Raw genomic sequence first — 18,338 nt, 5'->3', positions numbered from 1 at the left:
CACTAAGGAGTGATAGTCACTCAATGGATGCCGGTCCATATGGATATTAAAACTGGATTGGCATTTCTTTATGCATCCATCCTCTACCATATTGTCACAGAGCCTACAGATACAGTTTTCTTCAGCTAACAATCCGTCACAATTTCTTCTATGGTCAATGCTATCGGATCGTTTTCTGATACTCGCCTTTGCTTGTTGGTTAGGTTGTTCTTGGAAAACTACGCCTCCATCTTTATCATCAGAACCCATTCCAGAACCTCCCTCGACCTCCATGGTACTCTCGCCGGAACAGACTGCTCTGGTCAACATCATGGTCAACAGGAAAATCCGGATCACAGTCTCTTGGGGCAAGTCCATCTTTTAGGAGGAAATGAAGAAGAATGAGAAGGGGGAAAAAGAAATTTGAGGGAGAGGGGATGGGAAGTGGAGAAAAAACAATAAAGGGGAATGGGGAGTCGACAACAGCTCTTGGTCTTGAGATTTTCACGGCTCAGGTGTCGCCTCAGTCCTCCTGGAACAGACACTCCAGTGATACAACCTCTACCGTCTGTTCCTTATCACGGGACTTCTCTGGATCAGCAACCTTCTTGCAGTGGGATGAATGAACCCAAGTCTCTTTCTCGGCAACCTTTAATGCTGTGGTGCTAGTCAATAAGACCTGGTATGGTCCTTCCCATCTGTCAATAAGGCAACCTGAGCGTAGAAAATTCCGTATCATTACATAATCCCCAGGTTCAATGTCATGACAATTACTATCAGGTAGATCAGGAATCACCAACTTCAGATTATCATTCTGATTCCTTAACTGTTTACTCATGTTAATCAAGTACTTTACAGTCACTTCATTGTTACATTTCAAATCATCCTGAGGGTTAATCATGACATGCGGTTGTCGACCAAACAAGATTTCAAAGGGGGACAGATTAAGAGGGGACCTGGGAGTGGTTCTGATACTGTACAATACAATGGGTAAAGCTTCTGGCCATGTCAATCCTGTCTCTGCCATCACTTTACTCAATTTATTTTTAATAGTGCTGTTCACTCTTTCCACCTTTGCACTCGCCTGTGGGCGGTACGGAGTGTGCAGCTTGCTATCAATTCCCATCAACTTACACATTCCTTGGAAGACATCACCTGTAAAATGGGTACCCCTATCACTTTCGATTATTCTAGGGATACCATATCTACATACAAATTCCTGCACAATTTTCTTAGCAGTAAACATAGCGGTATTTGTAGCCGCAGGAAATGCTTCGACCCAATTCGAGAAAACATCTATACAGACAAGTACATATTTCAAATTCCGACAAGGGGGTAATTGTATAAAGTCAATTTGTATTACCTGGAAAGGGCCGCCGGTAGGTGGGATATGGGATGGTTCTGTAGGTATTGCCTTTCCGATGTTCTTTCTCAGACAGGTAAGGCATGCCATTGCTCTCTTACTCGCATGAGAGGAAAATCCTGGGGCGCACCAATATGCTCTTACCAATTTGCACATTCCCTCCTTGCCCAGATGAGTCAACCCGTGAGCTGCCTCAGCTAAGCATGGAAGATATGCTTTGGGGGCCACCGGTTTACCATGTCCATCCGTCCAGAGCCCTGAGGACTCCTGGCCATATCCCTTTGCCTTCCAGACTGCCTTTTCCTGTGTGGAACACAAATTCTGCATTTCACACAACTTCTGTGTGTTGATGGTATTAAATACCATAAGTTGTGTGGTGTCTGTCTGTCTGGGGGTACCGGCTGCTAGCTTAGCAGCTTCGTCTGCTCGGCTGTTACCAAGTGATACTGGGTCTTGGCTATATGTGTGTGCTTTACACTTGATAACAGCCACTCTGTCGGGTTCCTGTATCGCTGTTAGAAGCCTTTTTATGTGAGCTGCATGCGCTACCGGTGTACCAGCTGCCGTCATGAAATTTCTGAGGTTCCATAGGGCTCCGAAATCATGAACTACCCCGAAGGCGTATCTAGAATCGGTGTAGATATTGGCTGACTTACCCTTAGCCAATTCACATGCTCTGGTTAGGGCGACCAGTTCAGCAACCTGGGCTGAGTGAGGTGGGCCTAGCGGTTCCGCTTCTGTGGTGCCTTGGTCATCTACGACTGCGTATCCAGTACACAAGTCTCCCGAGTCTGACTGTCTGTGACAACTACCGTCCGTGTAGAACGTGAGTTCTGCATCTTCCAGTGGGTTGTCACTGATGTCAGGCCTTGCGGTAAAATTTTGGGTCAAATATTCCATACAATCATGTGTATCTTCCTTTGTATTAAATCCTCCTTCCCCATCACTCTCACCTTCCACCCTTTGTGCCTGACCAGGCACACCTGGGAGATATGTTGCAGGATTTAATGCACTGCATCTCCTTATGGTGATGTTTACGGGGGCCATTAGTGCCAATTCCCATCTTGTAAACCGCGCTGATGAGACGTGTCTGGTTTGAGCAGAATTTAACAAGGCTGACACTGCATGTGGCGTATGGATTGTGAGGTTGTGGCCTAGCACGACATCTTCGCTTTTCGTCACTAGCAATGCTATCGCAGCAACGCTTCGCAAGCATGTGGGGAGGGATCGCGCTACCGTGTCTAGCTGAGCGCTGTAATATGCTACTGGCCTGCTGGCATCACCGTGTTTTTGGGTTAGTACGCCTGCCGCGCAACCAGCACTTTCTGTTCCGTATAGTTCAAAGGGTTTCCCATAGTCTGGCATACCTAGTGCTGGTGCCTGCGTTAGGCACTGTTTGAGTCTCTCAAATGCTGTTTCAGACTCGTCTGTATGCGAAATCCTATCAGGTTTGTTTGAGGAGACCATTTCCTGCAAAGGTAACGCTAAAATGGAAAACCCTGGGATCCAATTACGGCAATACCCACACATTCCTAAAAACGTTCTGATCTGTTGCTGGGTTTGTGGCAGAGTCATGTCTCTAATTGCTTGGATTCTATCAGCGGTCAGGTGTCTCAGTCCTTGTGTTAGACAGTGTCCCAAATATTTTACCTTAGTTTGGCATAATTGCAACTTGTCTTTGGAAACCTTGTGTCCTGTGTCTGAAAGATGAAACAGGAGCTGTTTCGTATCCTTCAGGGATGCTTCCAGTGAATCTGAACACAGCAGTAAATCATCCACATTCTGTATCAATACTGATCCACTCTCTGGTTGGAAAGACTGTAAACAATCATGCAAAGCCTGAGAAAATATACTTGGACTATCTATGAAACCTTGGGGTAATCGAGTCCACGTGTATTGGACTCCTCTGTATGTAAATGCGAACAAATATTGGCTGTCAGGGTGCAGAGGTACCGAAAAGAAAGCGGAGCAGAGGTCAATGACAGTGAAAAATTTGGCAGTGGGAGGGATTTGCATTAGGATGACAGCTGGATTTGGCACTACGGGGAACTGACTCTCAACTATTTTGTTAATCCCCCTTAGATCCTGCACTAGTCTGTAACCCCTCCCCCCACTTTTTTTAACAGGGAAGATGGGACTATTAGCAGTGCTGGACGTTCTTACCAGAATGCTCTGTTGCAGCAAGCGTTCTATTACTGGGTAAACTCCTAACTCCACCTCTGGCTTCAGAGGGTACTGTGGGATTTTTGGAGCTATCCTACCATCTTTTACTTGTACAACTACTGGAGCTACGTTTGCCATTAATCCAGTGTCCTGTCCATCTTTTGTCCAAAGTGACTCTGGTATTTGGGAAGTCATCTCTTCTACTTGGGATGGAGTCCTATTTGTCATAATGGTGTGTGACATTAATTTTGATGGGGAGTCTAACATGTCTCGTACTTCCTGAGCGTGATTCTCAGGTATGTCCAAGAATACACCTTCAGGAGTACAATAAATGACGCACCCCATTTTACACAGTAAGTCTCTACCCAGGAGATTAGTTGGTGCCGATGCAGCCAGCAAAAAGGAATGCTTGGTATGCAAAGGCCCTATTGTAATCTCGGCTGGTTTGCTAACAGGGTAGTGCTGGACTACTCCTGTTACTCCCATGGCTGGAATTGTCCTACCAGTGGTTCTCATGCCCACTGTCGAATTTATCACTGACTTGGCCGCCCCCGTATCTACAAGAAAGTTTAAAGTTTTACCAGCTACATTAATTGCAATTTCGGGTTCACTTCCAAGGCTTGCAATCAATTTTACTGGCTGCAGATTACAGGTATGGCCACACCCCTATTGGGTATGGTGACCTCCCTGAATCACGCTGGCAGCAACTACTTGTGACGGAGTTAGTTGGGAACTACCAGAGGCTTGCCAGTCTCTGTTCGGGGGATATCTTTTTGTTTCCCCTGCATGTGGCTCATAACTCCGTTTCTGCGGACCCTGATCCCAATGTCGTGTGTCATGTCGTTGTCTAGGGGGTTGGTATGAGTTTCGTGAATTTTTCACTCTACAGTCTCGTGCAAAGTGTCCCTCTTTGTGACAAACATAACAGGTTACCACATTTGACTTACCCACAGGGTTTGGTGATTTATACAAAGGCTGCCTTGTGGTCAGGGCCTGTATACTTACGGCCATTAATTTATCACCTTGTTGTTCCCTGTGTCTGGTGATGTTCCTATCGTGATCAATAGCAGCCTCTCTCAAAGTAGCCACCGACAGTCCTCGCCAACATGGTTGTGTGGTCTGGACCCTTGCCTTTAATGTTTCTTTCAAACCATCCATTAGTACCGATACTGCTACTTCTCGATGGTTTGTGTTGGTTTTAATGTCCTCTATGCCTGTGTACCTTGCCATGTCTAACAATGCTCTGTGAAAATATTGCAGCTGTTTCTGACTCTTTTTGTTTAATGGAGAATATCTTGTTCCATTTAACTACCGCTGGGAAATACTCTTTTAACTGTAAACTTATTCTTTTTACATTTTCTTTGTTGTACACATCTGTAAGAGGTACATCCTGATCTAATCCACAGTCAGCTAAAAATTGAGCTGCGTCGACATTGGAGGGTAAACATGCTCTCAGCAATATCTGCCAATCTTTATTGTTGGGCTCTACAGTGTTTCCTAGATCCCTGATGTATTTTTGGCTAGCAACTAAATCTTTTCTGGGGTCAGGGAATTCGGACACTATGGTTCTTAATTCCATTCGGGAGAATGGAGTGTACATGGCAATGTTTCTAACGGGTGTGACTCCTGATGTGTCTGTTTTCCCATTGGGAACTACTATTACCTTAACAGGATTAACTCTAACAACCTCATCGTGTGTAGATTCTACAGCCTGTGGTGAAATAGTTTCAACATAAGGTATGGTGCCGTACTTACCCGTTGACACAACCTCACCTATCCCTCCGCTAGGGGCCTTTGTTACTAATCTCGGGGGTGGAGCAGTTCCTACTGTGGTTTCTGATATGGTGGCCGCTAGAGAGAGCGCTGATATTGTTGCCGAATCGTCTTCTTGATCACACTCCTGGGGAAAGTTCAAAACAGGGTACAACTTGCACGGGTTAATACTTGCATGGGTTAATGGGTTAACATTATCCTTAACATTTACACAGTTACTAAGTGATTGTGTGTTACACCTCAGTGCGTCTTTCTCCGCAATCAACTTCTCTCCCGCTATATATGGTGGCGGCGGGGCCGTGGCTATCAGTTTCCTGACCGAGCCAGATCCCGCCGCCTGAGCCAAACCTCTCTGTATCTCACCTTCCTGTTGCCACAACTGTAAATAATCATAATGCTGGATTCGTCTCTTTGCTGACTTAATGAGACATATCCTCCTCCTTAAATTTGTTAACACTTCTGAGCTGAAGCTACCTACTCTTGGGAATTTCTCCCCGTCATGTACCGTCATTCTCTCCCATTCATCACATAACATTTCTGTGTGTGACCCATATTTTTCACACATCACATATCGTGCCGACCCGACTGGTCGGTTCACTGAATCAACCCGAACCGAGGTTGATCGCCCCCTACCTGAACAAGTGGCCCCCATAGTTCGAAGGTGTTGCTTTATTCAACCAACCCTTACGCAAACCAGGATGCTCAAAATAGGCTGACGGTGGCGGTTTACCGAGTACCCCACTCACTCGCCCACGTCGACCAATACGACCTACACACCGCCTTGGCGCTGGCGTACTCGACCCAGGGCACCTATGAACCTCTATTTACTGGAACATGCGAGGGATATCCGCAGAACACTTACTCTTTCCAGTAACTATTGGTTGTTGGATAGTTCCTGAGTGACCAGCGAACCTCCCTTAAAATAAAAAAAATTACACAAATCACGTTAGAGTGTACAAATAGCGTTTGTGACCCCTTTACTCTAATGGTACTAGGTCAGATTACTAACTAATGTACACAATTACGTGCGGTACAATCGTTCAGTACATAAGCAACTAATCTTATGTATGGAGCGACCAACGGAATCGAAAATTTCGGCTGCGAATTCCTTCAGCCAGAGCTTTAATGGCCTATATGGGTTTCGCACCAACCCCCGGGGTTGTGCTCTTTTCTCTATTTATAGCGGACTTCCTTGTCTGCTGTACCTGGACCTGCTAGTCTGTTATGACCTCCTGGTCTGTTACAGTATGACCTCCTGGTCTAGTTACAGTATGACCTCCTGGTCTGCTATACTCTAATGCTCAAATTTTATGTTTAACCAGAGATGCCTCCCTAGCCACCATGTACGTCACTTACACGTATGTACCTCACGAGAACTCGACTTTTCTTGTGGTTCAACCTCAAAGTTATATAAACTTATGTAATACAAAAACACTCACTCATCACATGTACACTTTTGTTTCTATTTCTATTTCTGCGCAGAAATTTTCTTTAGACCAGATGTGTTACCAATTAGGAGAAGGATCTGTTAATTTAAATTTCGGACACCCAAAAATAGACTTGCGTTATTTCTCGCCTCGCGTTATTTACCGCGTTGCGTTATTTACCGCGTTGCGTTATTTACCGCCTGTTAAAACAACACTTGTGCTTTGAGTTACGTGGGCGTAACCGGACGCTCCGTTGCGTAATATACGCTGCGTGCGTCGGCCCTTGGATTGCGTACGCAAGTCTTTGTTAGAGACACGTGTACGCAAAGCAAAGATCCACCGTAACACAATTTATACTTTTATCAATGTAGATTGATCCTTGATCATCTACCACACACCACACTGTCTTCGCCTTAACTCCCAGGCAAACCTGTGTGTTTGTCTATACTTTAACTATATTACTTCTACTCTTAAACTATGAAATAACGGCAAATCTCTTTTAGCACGTTTATCAACTATAAAACTGGCAAACAGGAGAGTGATATACGAAAATACACAAATGAAAAAGAAATGCAGATATATATATGTGTGCGTGCGTGTGTACGCAAGACAGAAAAATAAACAATTTTAAAAGACACTAGCGTGTTGTTCTTACCTCCGGTTCCCGGATTCCTTCAGCACCCTTTACCTAAGCGAAGCAGACGCTTATCCCGTCAGCACTACGAGGAATATAACCTCCCGCCCTTTGTTGATGGGTAATGTCTGCTGATATTACCTAGCAGAGATGTGTGAAGGACTGGACGAGCTCCCAATTGATAAAGCTAAATATTTATCGTATATAAAACACTTTAAGAGGTCTAAGAACACTGTACGCTATCTACGTAAGAAGTACCGTAAGGGTACGCAAGTTGCGTAACGATCGCTCAGCCGTAGTCGAGACACTCAAGCGTCACGTTCGCTTACGGCCCAGAGATCACAGGCAGGCACGCTATTGGCTGCCGACTAACGTAATGATTCGCTATAGCGTAGCGGACGCTCGGGACCACGAGGAGATCACCAGCGGTGCAGACGCTCACAACGTTAAACCTTTATATCTATACCATTAACAACGTAATATACAGTAAACCTTAGTGTGGTGATAGTGTGTAAATGCAACCTGGTGTAACCTGTTTAACTACAAAGCTGTTTGAGCGTCACCGACGCTCTGAGATTACTTAACACTATAAGGAATACACAGATACCTGGGCTTAGGGTCCAAAACCTATTATATATATTATACTTGCAAAAGGAATCACAGTACAAATGATACACTACAATATAACATAGACTAACTAACCAGATAACTACACAGGAAATACAATACAATACAATTAAGGGAAAATACGGGAGAAAGAGAAGAGAGAGAGATGGAGAGAGAGAGATGGCTCACAATAACAACAAGACAATATGACTGCGGAGAAAACTTACGCACAAGGGGAAACGATCGCATGCGCCTCGATATCCAGCTCCCGATTATCAGCAATGAGAACCGTTGAAGAGAGAGAGTGAACTGGATATGGTCGGCCTGCCTATTTATGCCCCACACACAATACAATTCAATGGTCCCTACAATCTCATTGTTCATTGGACACAGGAATTCGGCTTCGCATTATAACAAAAGGTCATAGGTTGATTCATACAGGTGGGCTGTGACTGTTTCCAACTGTTCAGGTGGGTGGGATACTGGGTTTCCCGCCGCATGACTAAGTAAGAACAAATAATAGTAAATGGACATAAACTTCTTATGTCCATAACTATTCGCACGAGCGATTAATCCGCTCCAGACCAACACCGGAATATTGCTATTTAAATACTCTTCCGATGGGTACCAAACACCACTGTATGACCCCTGTTAGACCCTTCGTACAATACAAAGAGGGATCTCTCTGTTCAGGAACATGCTATGTTAACTAAACTTTCAGAATCTATCAAAGGGACCAAGATCTACAAAATGCATTATATATTAAAAATATGTAACGAATGAGTCGCACGCTACGAACACATACACTCTACCGTAAATACGCATACTGAGCACCCGCGGGTGCACGCAACTGCGAGTATGCGCACTCACGGGAGAGCGCACGCATGCGCAGCACGGACATGGGTGAGGTGCAAATATGGCAGTGTGCATAGAGATATTTTTCTGACTTTGACAATGTTGCTTCAAAGGGCAGTGGACCAAGGAAGAAAGTTGCCTGCCAATAAATATATTGGAACTTCGGGCCATATCTATGGCACTCATTCAGGCAAAGGACATCCTTTAGGGGAACGGCAGTAGCGTACCTCAATCATCAGGGAGGAACTCGCAGCCAAAAAACAATGAATGAGGTAAGCCGCACGTTAAGGTGGGCAGAACTTCATCATCCAGCCTTGTCCGCAATATTCATTCCGGGAATCCAAAACTGGGAAGCGGATTTTCTCAGCAACACGCCATTCATGCAAACGAATGGACTTTACAACCCAAGGTCTTCCAGACTCTGGTAGTCAAGTGGGGGTTACCGGAGATAGATCTCATGGCGTCCCATCAGAACAAAAAAGTTCCCGCATACGGGTCAAGAACCAAGGATCCCAAAGTGACCTTTGTGGATGCACTGTCAGTGAGATGGGACTTTCATCTGGCCTATGTGTTTCCACCGGTCACCCTGTTGCCCAGGGTGATGCGAAAGATAAAACATGGAAAGAGCGCCATGAAGCTCCGGCTTGGCCCAGAAGACATTGGTACACAGATCTGCAGAGGTTGTCGATGGATGCTCCATTCCTACTCCATCAACGTCCAGATCTACTGTCCCAGGGTTCTTGCTATTACAAGCACCTGGATCGACTGTCTTTGACGGTGTTGCTCTTGAGACCTCCATCCTGAAAGCAAGAGGATTCTTACAACAGGTAATTCAAACAATGCTCAAAGCAAGGAAACCTTCCTCAGCTCGCATTTATCACCGAATATGGCAAGCATATATATTCACTGGTGCAGTGACCGGAAATTTGACCCTAGGATTTTCAGAGTTTCCTTCAGGCAGGAATGGACAAAGCTCTACGGGTGGCTTCCTTGAGAGTACAGGTGTCAGCATTGACTGTATGGTTCCAAAAGAAAATTGCTAACCTACAGGATGTTCACACTTTTTTCCAGGGAATGCTTCACATCCAACCTCCTTTTGTTCCTCCTACAGTGCCTTGGGATTTAAGTTTAGACCTAAAGGCACTTTAAGTTGCTCCATTTGAACCACTAAAGCAAGTGGATCTTAAATGGCTGACATCTAAAGTGATCTTTCTGCTTGCTATTGCTTCAGCTAGAAGAGTTTCAGATTTATGGGCCTTATTATGTCGCCCTCCTTTTCTGATTTTTCATCCAGATAGAGCGGTTCTCAGAACCAAATCTGGTTATCTTCCTAACGTAGTGTCTAAATTCCACCTTAACGAAGAAATTGTAGTCCCGGCTTTCCAAGGGCCTGACCTTTCTATGGGAGATGCATAATTAGACTTAGTCCGTGCCTTAAGGATCTATATGGATCGTAGCAGTGCCATCAGAAAAACAGACACTCTCTTCGTTCTCTACGGATTTCAAAAGAGAGGATGGTCTGCTGACAAGCAGACACTGGCGAGGTGGCTTCGGATGACCATTTCAGAAGCATATTCTCAAGCTGATCTCCCTATTCTGGCTAATGTCTCTGCTCACTCTACTCGTAAGGTAGGTCCGTCTTGTGCAGCACAACGTGATGCTTCAGCTGAACAGATATGTAAGGCAGTCACATGGTCTTCCATTAACACATTCATTAGACATTATGCCTTTGATACCTTTGCCTCTCAGGACACTGAATTCGGGTGAAGGATTCTCCTGTCCAATCAGGAGCGTCCCCACCACTAAATTTGCTTTGGGACATCCCAATGTTTATCCTGTGGATAACCTGTGGACCCTGCATGAGAAATACGTAGTTATGGTAAACTTACCGTCCATATCTCTATTTCTCCTAAGTCCACAGTATCCACAGGGATCCCATCCTGACGCACCTGGTTTGAGGATCCTTTCACCTACTAACCTCTTCCTTCTTGTACGGAAGGGTGTGCATGTGTGTTCTTCTCGCCTGATTAGTGCTCTCTATGATGCTCCTGCCTTGAGCTTTGGGAAACAACTGACTTGCCTCAGCCAGGAGGCGGGGATATAGGGGACTGGCCTGTTGCATTCTGGGAGACCGAAAGCTTTGATCGTTGGTGCCAATTCGCTGACGCTACCTCATATCCCAATGTTTCTCCTGTCGGTACTGTAGACTTAGGAGTAATAGAGTTATCGACGGTAAGTCTACCACAACTATGTATTTTGCAGAAATATTTTTCAAAGGCTGTGTATTACTGAGTGGAATAATGTACATGAGATAACTGGAGTATTTGTACTTCATGGACTGTGTCCCCATACTGTCTATTACCTCAGTGCAGAAATATACCACAAGGGCGGAGCTTCTTTAGCTGAGCAGTCAGAGTTTGAGTGACAGCTGGCAGACGCGTATGGATTGGATCATTTATACACAGGGGTGGGGCAATGATGTCACAGCAGCTGAAATAACTGTAGGCTCACCTTTGGACCTTTTTTATTTATCCGCAAATAATTTCACACCAAAAATTCTCCTATGTATTTATTTATCAATTGCCTCCTTATATATATATTCTTACTGGTACATATTATGGTCTGCTTTTAATTACTGTTTAAACTAGTGGTGCTTGGGACACAATGATACATTGAGTTTTTTAACAGTACAACCCCAGTCTCAAAATTGCTTGGCAATAACCGCTAAGTTTGCCCCTCTTCTTTCTTACAGAGAATTCCCGGGCGAGAATGTATATGACACGCCAGTGTACTTCTCATCAGACTGGCTCAATGAATACTGGGATGCCATAACCCAGGATGATTACCGCTTTGTCTATATGGGGCCATCCGGCTCTTGGTACGGCCATCTTGTGGTTTACTGTTGCTGTACAATAGTGCACGCTATATACTAATTTCATTGCTTTCTCAGAGGAGTCATTTTCGGCATCTCATCCTACACATAATTAGTATTATTATATATCACCAGTATTATATATCACCAGTATGTTCAGAAGAAGTGTACAATGGGATATAGAACATACCACAATGAAAATACAATAACATGCATTGATACAGAAGGAGCAAAGGGCCTAACCCCTAGAACTTACAATCTATCTGGTGTAATACAGTACTGAGTAGGATTTCTTATGCGGTCATTAATATCATACTGTTTAATGGCTAACTAGAAAAGAAAAACTAATCATGACTACGTATTTCCTTCATTAGCAAGATATTAGATGTTTATCTGATGCAGGGACACACAGCTTGCTAATTATTTTTTATGTTATAGTACGCTATTAAACAGTATCAGAACCAAGACAATTTTGTTTTCTCATTTGAGGACAAAATGACCATACACACAGTTTTTCTGCTTGTTATGGTTAATAACACATTATGTCCAGTAGGTGGCAGTATCATGTGCTCCTATCTATATAATAAAATCAAGCGCTGATACAAATTAGGTAATCCTGTTGGTGTGTTGGTGCACATCTCACCTAATGTGTACGGCGTATCCTCCCACCAAGTTTTATTTAAATAATAATAGAAAAAGAATGACGTATTATAGATAGGGCGTATTGTATTGCACTTATCCTCACAGACTTTTTTCCCTAAGCTGACAGTAGCGACAGCTAAGCCCCGCCTACCAAAGGCAGCCACAGTCCATTGACCCAAGTCTTGCGTAGGTCAAGAGCTGATGGAAAGACTACCATTCCCAGCATGCATTGCAAAAGGTTACCAGCAGCATGCACTCGACTGATGACTGTATGAAGATAGTAGAAACAAGAGAGACAGAGGGGTGGAGAGACGGTGGGGTAGGTACCACTGAGAAGGGCAAGAGAGTGAAAGGGGACAAAAACATCAAGACAGAGGAGAAGAAGAGAGAGATGTAAGAAGGAGAAAGACGGGGAGAAAAGCAGCGTGTACTTTTTTTTTGAGAGTAAAAAAAAAAGCAGGAAACATGGTGGAAGAGAAAGAAGAATAAGAATGTGGAAGGGTGTCAGAGGGAGAAAGGAAAACACATAGGAGAGAAAGATGGAGACTTTTTGGGGGGGAAGGTAGAGATTGATGGAGTAAGGGGGAGGAAAAAAGGGGGAGGGCCAAAGAGAGAGGAGGAAAGTGAGAAAAGCCTCAAATATAATGAACCAACCATTTCATGTCTTGTTACAGTGACGCTTATGTTGACCATCTAGGAATAAAACGGATATACTAATCATATATAGTTCCTTATTCCTCCTCATCCTTTGCTGTGATTACCTAAACTAAATGATAGATATTCCCCATATAGTGTACACACAAATATATTTGCTACAGACTAGGTGTAAAGTAGATAATGCTCTGCTATTTAAAGAACAAAGAGGAGTGCGACAATTTTTATTTTAATCTATACCATCTACAATTAAATAGGACATTATTTAGTAATATATATAATCGTTTCATACACGGCCTACAGCTACTTTAGGTGTAACAGGTGATATGTAATGTCTCTGCCATCACCTCAATCGTGTATCTTCTGCGCACACAGGACTCCGTTCCACGCCGACGTCTTCCGATCCTACAGCTGGTCAGCCAATATATGCGGCCGCAAGAAATGGCTCCTGTTCCCGCCGGGGCAGGAGGAGTACCTTCGCGACTGCCACGGATGTCTTCCTTATGACGTAACTTCTCCGGTCCTTCAGGATACCAACCTGTACCCAAATTATAACAGGTGCTGCCCGCCGCTGGAAGTCTTACAGGAAGCCGGGGAGATCATTTTTGTGCCCAGCGTCTGGCACCATCAGGTGTACAACATGGTGAGACCCAAGAGCTTACACCGTTACAGGAACACGTTCTAATGTATTCAACCATGCACCTGTAGCAACAATGGTGGTCATTCCGAGTTGTTCGCTCGCTAGCAGTTTTTAGCAGCCGTGCAAACGCTATGCCGCCGCCCACTGGGAGTGTATCTTAGCTTAGCAGAAGTGCTAACGAAAGGATCGCAGAGCGGCTACAAATATTTTTTGTGTAGTTTCAGAGTAACTCATAACCTACTCAGCGCTTGCGATTACTCCAGACTATTCCGGCCACGCCTGTGTTTTTCCGCACACTCCCTGAAAACGGTCAGTTGCCACCCAGAAACGCCCCCTTCATGTCAATCACTCTGCGGCCAGCAGTGCGGCTGAAATGCCTCGCTAGACCCTATGCAAAACGACATAGTTCGTAGTGCCCGTACGTCGCGCGTGCGCATTGCACCACATGCGCAGAACTGCCATATTTTAGCCTGATCGCTGCGAACAAATGCAGCTAGCGATTAATGAGGGACAGAGAGTGATAACTCCTAAGCAGGTTCCTGCATCAGCTAAGTAAATATCATTGTGTATACAAACGCTGGACTACAGTGGTTGGGTATAATTAATATCCAACATGGCTTCAGCTGGTGTCCTCGGAGATTATAACCGGCAGTGACGCGTGACAGAGCGCTTTCCACCACCATCAGCCACGCACGATCTCAGTGATGTTATAGGGGGAGACGGTGAGGGTTCCCTCCTCAGAAAGGCAGATTCAATGCCAGCAGATGTATGCCCATTAAGGTTCCTGGTAAATAGACTCCTAGACATGCTGGGTGATTTATAACATAGCCCCTGATGGTTATAACTGTGCGGAATGTAAACGCTTGTCTGGTTTCCCAGGAAGATACTGTGTCCATTAACCACAACTGGGTGAACGGTTGCAACGTGTCCGTGATGTGGAGATTTCTTCAGGCAGAGTTGGAGGCTGTGCAGAAGGAGATCGGAGACTGGAAGGAGAACATGGAGGACTGGGACGCGCACTGTCAGGTAACACGTGTGACATGCTGAGGGTATGCGGTTGATAGCTCTACAGTACAAAGATAGACAGTCAATCGGTCTACCCCCAAATGTTCAACATGCAGAAGGTCGCCCGGTAAAAAGGTTCAAAGGATTGACATGACAATGGTCTACACACGTGGGCAACAGAAGGTTTTTTTTTTGTTGTTATTTTTTTCTTCATTTACCATCCACGTGGACTACAATTTGGAATAGTAACCTTGCCGGAAACTTGGCCAGGGTACACGTTTCCACTAATTTGGCTCAGATATGGTGAAACATACAAGATGCCACAAACAAAACCAAATTGTCGCCCATGCTGGGACGGCTTCATGTTGAGTACCCCTGGTGTACAATAACATTTGTTGTCCCAGTTTGTGCCCCGTGGGTAGCTGGTGAATATTTATGGTCTCTTAATTTACTGATTATATGACTGACCAGCTGTATACACAGCACTGTACCATGGAGCTGACACTCGCACACACTGCTGGCATATTAACTACGCATCGTTTGTCTCTGCTGTATTGTTTGTCTGTGATGTTCTTTTGATAATAGAAACAAATACAATTGTTAGAGAACAGTAAAGGATAATGGTGGTCATTCCGAGTTGATCGCTAGCTGCATTCGTTCGCTGTGCAGCGATGAATCAAAAAAAGGCACTTATGCGACGTAATGAGCACGCGCGTCGTACTATTGCAACGAACTATGTCGTTTCACACAGGGTCTAGCGATGCTTTTCAGTCGTACTGCTGGACGCAGAGTGATTGACAGGAAGTGGGCGTTTCTGGGTGTCAACTGATTGTTTTCAGGGAGTGCAGGCATGGCTGGGAGAACGCAGGGCGTGTTCGTGACGTCAAAACAGGAACTGAACAGTCTGAAGTCATCGTAAGCGCTGAGTAGGTTTTGAGCTACTGTAAAACTGCACAAAAAAACTTTGTAGCCGCCCTGCGATCCTTTCGTTCGCACTTCTGCTAAGCTAAAATACACTCCCAGTGGGCGGCGGCATAGCGTTTGCACAGCTGCTAAAAACTGCTAGCGAGTGAACAACTTGGAATGACCACCTACGGTATGCGCAGTATGGTGGGGTAATATGCGCAGCGGTGACCGGATCTGGTTTCTCTTACAGGTCATCATGAAATCGTGCACCGGCATCGATTATAAGGAGTTTTATACTTTCCTGAAAACTATTGCAGAGCACAGGATCCGGGACCTGGAGAATGCCCCCCAGGACTGCCCGCCGGAGGGGTCTGTGGACACAATGGCCCCCGGTCCCCAACATGCCCATTTCGATATCGGGAAAATTGCTGATATTTTGCTCTTACTCATTAACAATCAAGACTTTCAAAAAGTGGACAAAGAGGCTTTAAATCCGCCTCCTGGGGAATTATTGTCACATCTGCACAAGCTGATCGATCGGCAGCCGTCGCCTTGTTAGGAGACACCGCCTGTCTATTTATTTACAGATAAATATAATATTATATCTTCTTTCTTCCTGATACAGAAAACATTTGATATTCGTGTATAAAGATCTGGATATGTTAGCAACGGAAAGTAGCATTATGGAGAATCCCAGAATTAACAGCGCAATGTGGGGGTTATTCAGTTGTTAGCAAACCAAAAAAGTTAACAATTGGGCAAAACCATGCTGCAGGTGGGGCAGATGTAACATGTGCAGTTAGATTTGGGTGGGTTATATTGTTTCTGTGCAGGGTAAATACTGGGGTAAATTTACTAACATTCGTAATTTTCGGAAAAAGGTCAAAGTTCAATCACGAATGACATCGAAAGTGTAAAATTGCAACTTTTTGAATTTATTACGACTAATTTACTAAGCTGTCGTATTCCGATGTCGATGTCATTCGTGTTTTTTTAACCTTTTTTACGGCAGTGATTAGCAAAACACTGCCGACTTTTTCAAAATGAATCTCGGCCGGATCTGTGTGATCCGTGCTGGGGTTAATTTTTTATTTTTTTTAAACTAAACACTGTAAAATCTCTAAAAAAAATTGCGTGGGGTCCCCCCTCCTAAGCATAACCAGCCTCGGGCTCTTTGAGCCGATCCTGGTTGCAGAAATATGGGGGGGAAAAATGACTGGGGTTCCCCCATATTTAAGCAACCAGCATCGGGCTCTGCGCCTGGTCCTGGTTCCAAAAATACGGGGGACAAAAAGAGTAGGGGTCCCCCGTATTTTTAAAACCAGCACCGGGCTCCACTAGCTGGACAGATAATGCCACAGCCGGGGGTCACTTATATAGTGCCCTGCGGCCGTGGCATAAAAAATCCAACTAGTCACCCCTGGCCGGGGTACCCTGGGGGAGTGGGGACCCCTTCAATCAAGGGGTCGTCGTCCCCCAGCCACCCAAGGGCCAGGGGTGAAGCCCGAGGCTGTCCCCCCCATCCAATGGGCTGCGGATGGGGGGCTGATAGCCTTTGTTGAAAATGAAAAGATATTGTTTATAGTAGCAGTACTACAAGTCCCAGCAAGCCTCCCCCCGCATGCTGGTACTTGGAGAACCACAAGTACCAGCATGCGGCGGAAAAACGGGCCCGCTGGTACCTGTAGTACTATTACTAAAAAAATACCCCAAAAAACACAAGACACACACACCTTGAAAGTAAAGATTTATTACATACATCCACACAAACATACATACATACTTACCTATGTCCCCACGCAGGTCGGTCCTCTTCTCCAGTAGAATCCATGGGGTACCTGTTGAATAAATTATACTCACCAGCTCCAGGGTCCCAGGCTCCTCGTAGCATCCCTTTGTAATCCACGTACTTGAATAAAATAATAAAACGGACACCCGAGCCACGCACTGAAAGGGGACCCATGTTTTCACATGGGTCCCCTTTCCCCGACTGCCAGAAACCCACTCTGACTTCTGTCTAAGTGGGTTTCTTCAGCCAATCAGGGAGCGCCACGTTGTAGCACTCTCCTGATCGGCTGTGTGCTCCTGTACTGAGTGACAGGCGGCACACGGCAGTGTTACAATGTAGCGCCTATGCGCTCCATTGTAACCAATGGTGGGAATGTTCTGCCCTGCGGTTGACCGAAAGTGACCTCACCGCTGAGCAGAAAGTTCCCACCATTGGTTACAATGTAGCGCATAGGCGCTACATTGTAACACTGCCGCGTGCTGCCTGTCAGTCAGTACAGGAGCACACAGCCGATCAGGAGAGTGCTACAACGTGGCGCTCCCTGATTGGCTGAAGAAACCCACTTAGACAGAAGTCAGAGTGGGTTTCTGGCAGTCGGGGAAAGGGGACCCATGTGCAAACATGGGTCCCCTTTCAGTGCGTGGCTCGGGTCTCCATTTTTTTATTTTAATCAAGTACCTGGATTACAAATGGATTCTACGAGGAGCCTGGGACCTGGATCTGGTGAGTATAATTTATTCAACAGGTACCCCTTGGATTCTACTGGAGAAGAGGACCGACCTGCGTGGGGCCATAGGTAAGTATGTATGTATGTTTGTGTGGATGTATGTAATAAATCTTTACTTTCAAGGAGTGTGTGTCTTGTCTTTTTTTGGGTATTTTTTTAGTAGTAGTACTACAGGTACCAGCGGGCCCGTTTTTCCGCCGCATGCTGGTACTTGTGGTTCTCCAAGTACCAGCATGCGGGGGAGGCTTGCTGGGCCTTGTAGTACTGCTACTAAAAACAATATCTTTTCATTTTCACAAAAGG

The 18,338-nt window shown here is 45.2% G+C and overlaps 1 protein-coding gene across 2 annotated transcripts in view; it reads left to right on the top strand.

Moving 5' to 3' along the window:
• JMJD4 (jumonji domain containing 4) overlaps positions 1-16,128 on the top strand; it is a 28,885-nt gene extending 12,757 nt beyond the window's left edge. The window contains exons 4-7 of one of the 2 annotated variants that reach the window (XM_063924524.1): positions 11,553-11,678; positions 13,344-13,611; positions 14,488-14,634; positions 15,770-16,128. In XM_063924524.1, coding sequence (XP_063780594.1) covers positions 11,553-11,678; positions 13,344-13,611; positions 14,488-14,634; positions 15,770-16,078 — 850 coding nt within the window. In that variant the 3' untranslated portion in view covers positions 16,079-16,128. The remainder of the gene's footprint in view (positions 1-11,552; positions 11,679-13,343; positions 13,612-14,487; positions 14,635-15,769) is intronic. The other variant, XM_063924525.1, reaches the window with a different exon arrangement.
• The last annotated feature ends 2,210 nt before the right edge of the window (positions 16,129-18,338 follow it).

Source organism: Pseudophryne corroboree, chromosome 5, assembly GCF_028390025.1.
Source record: "Pseudophryne corroboree isolate aPseCor3 chromosome 5, aPseCor3.hap2, whole genome shotgun sequence".
Lineage (NCBI taxonomy): Eukaryota > Metazoa > Chordata > Amphibia > Anura > Myobatrachidae > Pseudophryne > Pseudophryne corroboree.
The sequence above is the reverse complement of the archived record's forward strand: the minus strand, read 5'-3'. Positions and strand labels throughout refer to the sequence as shown.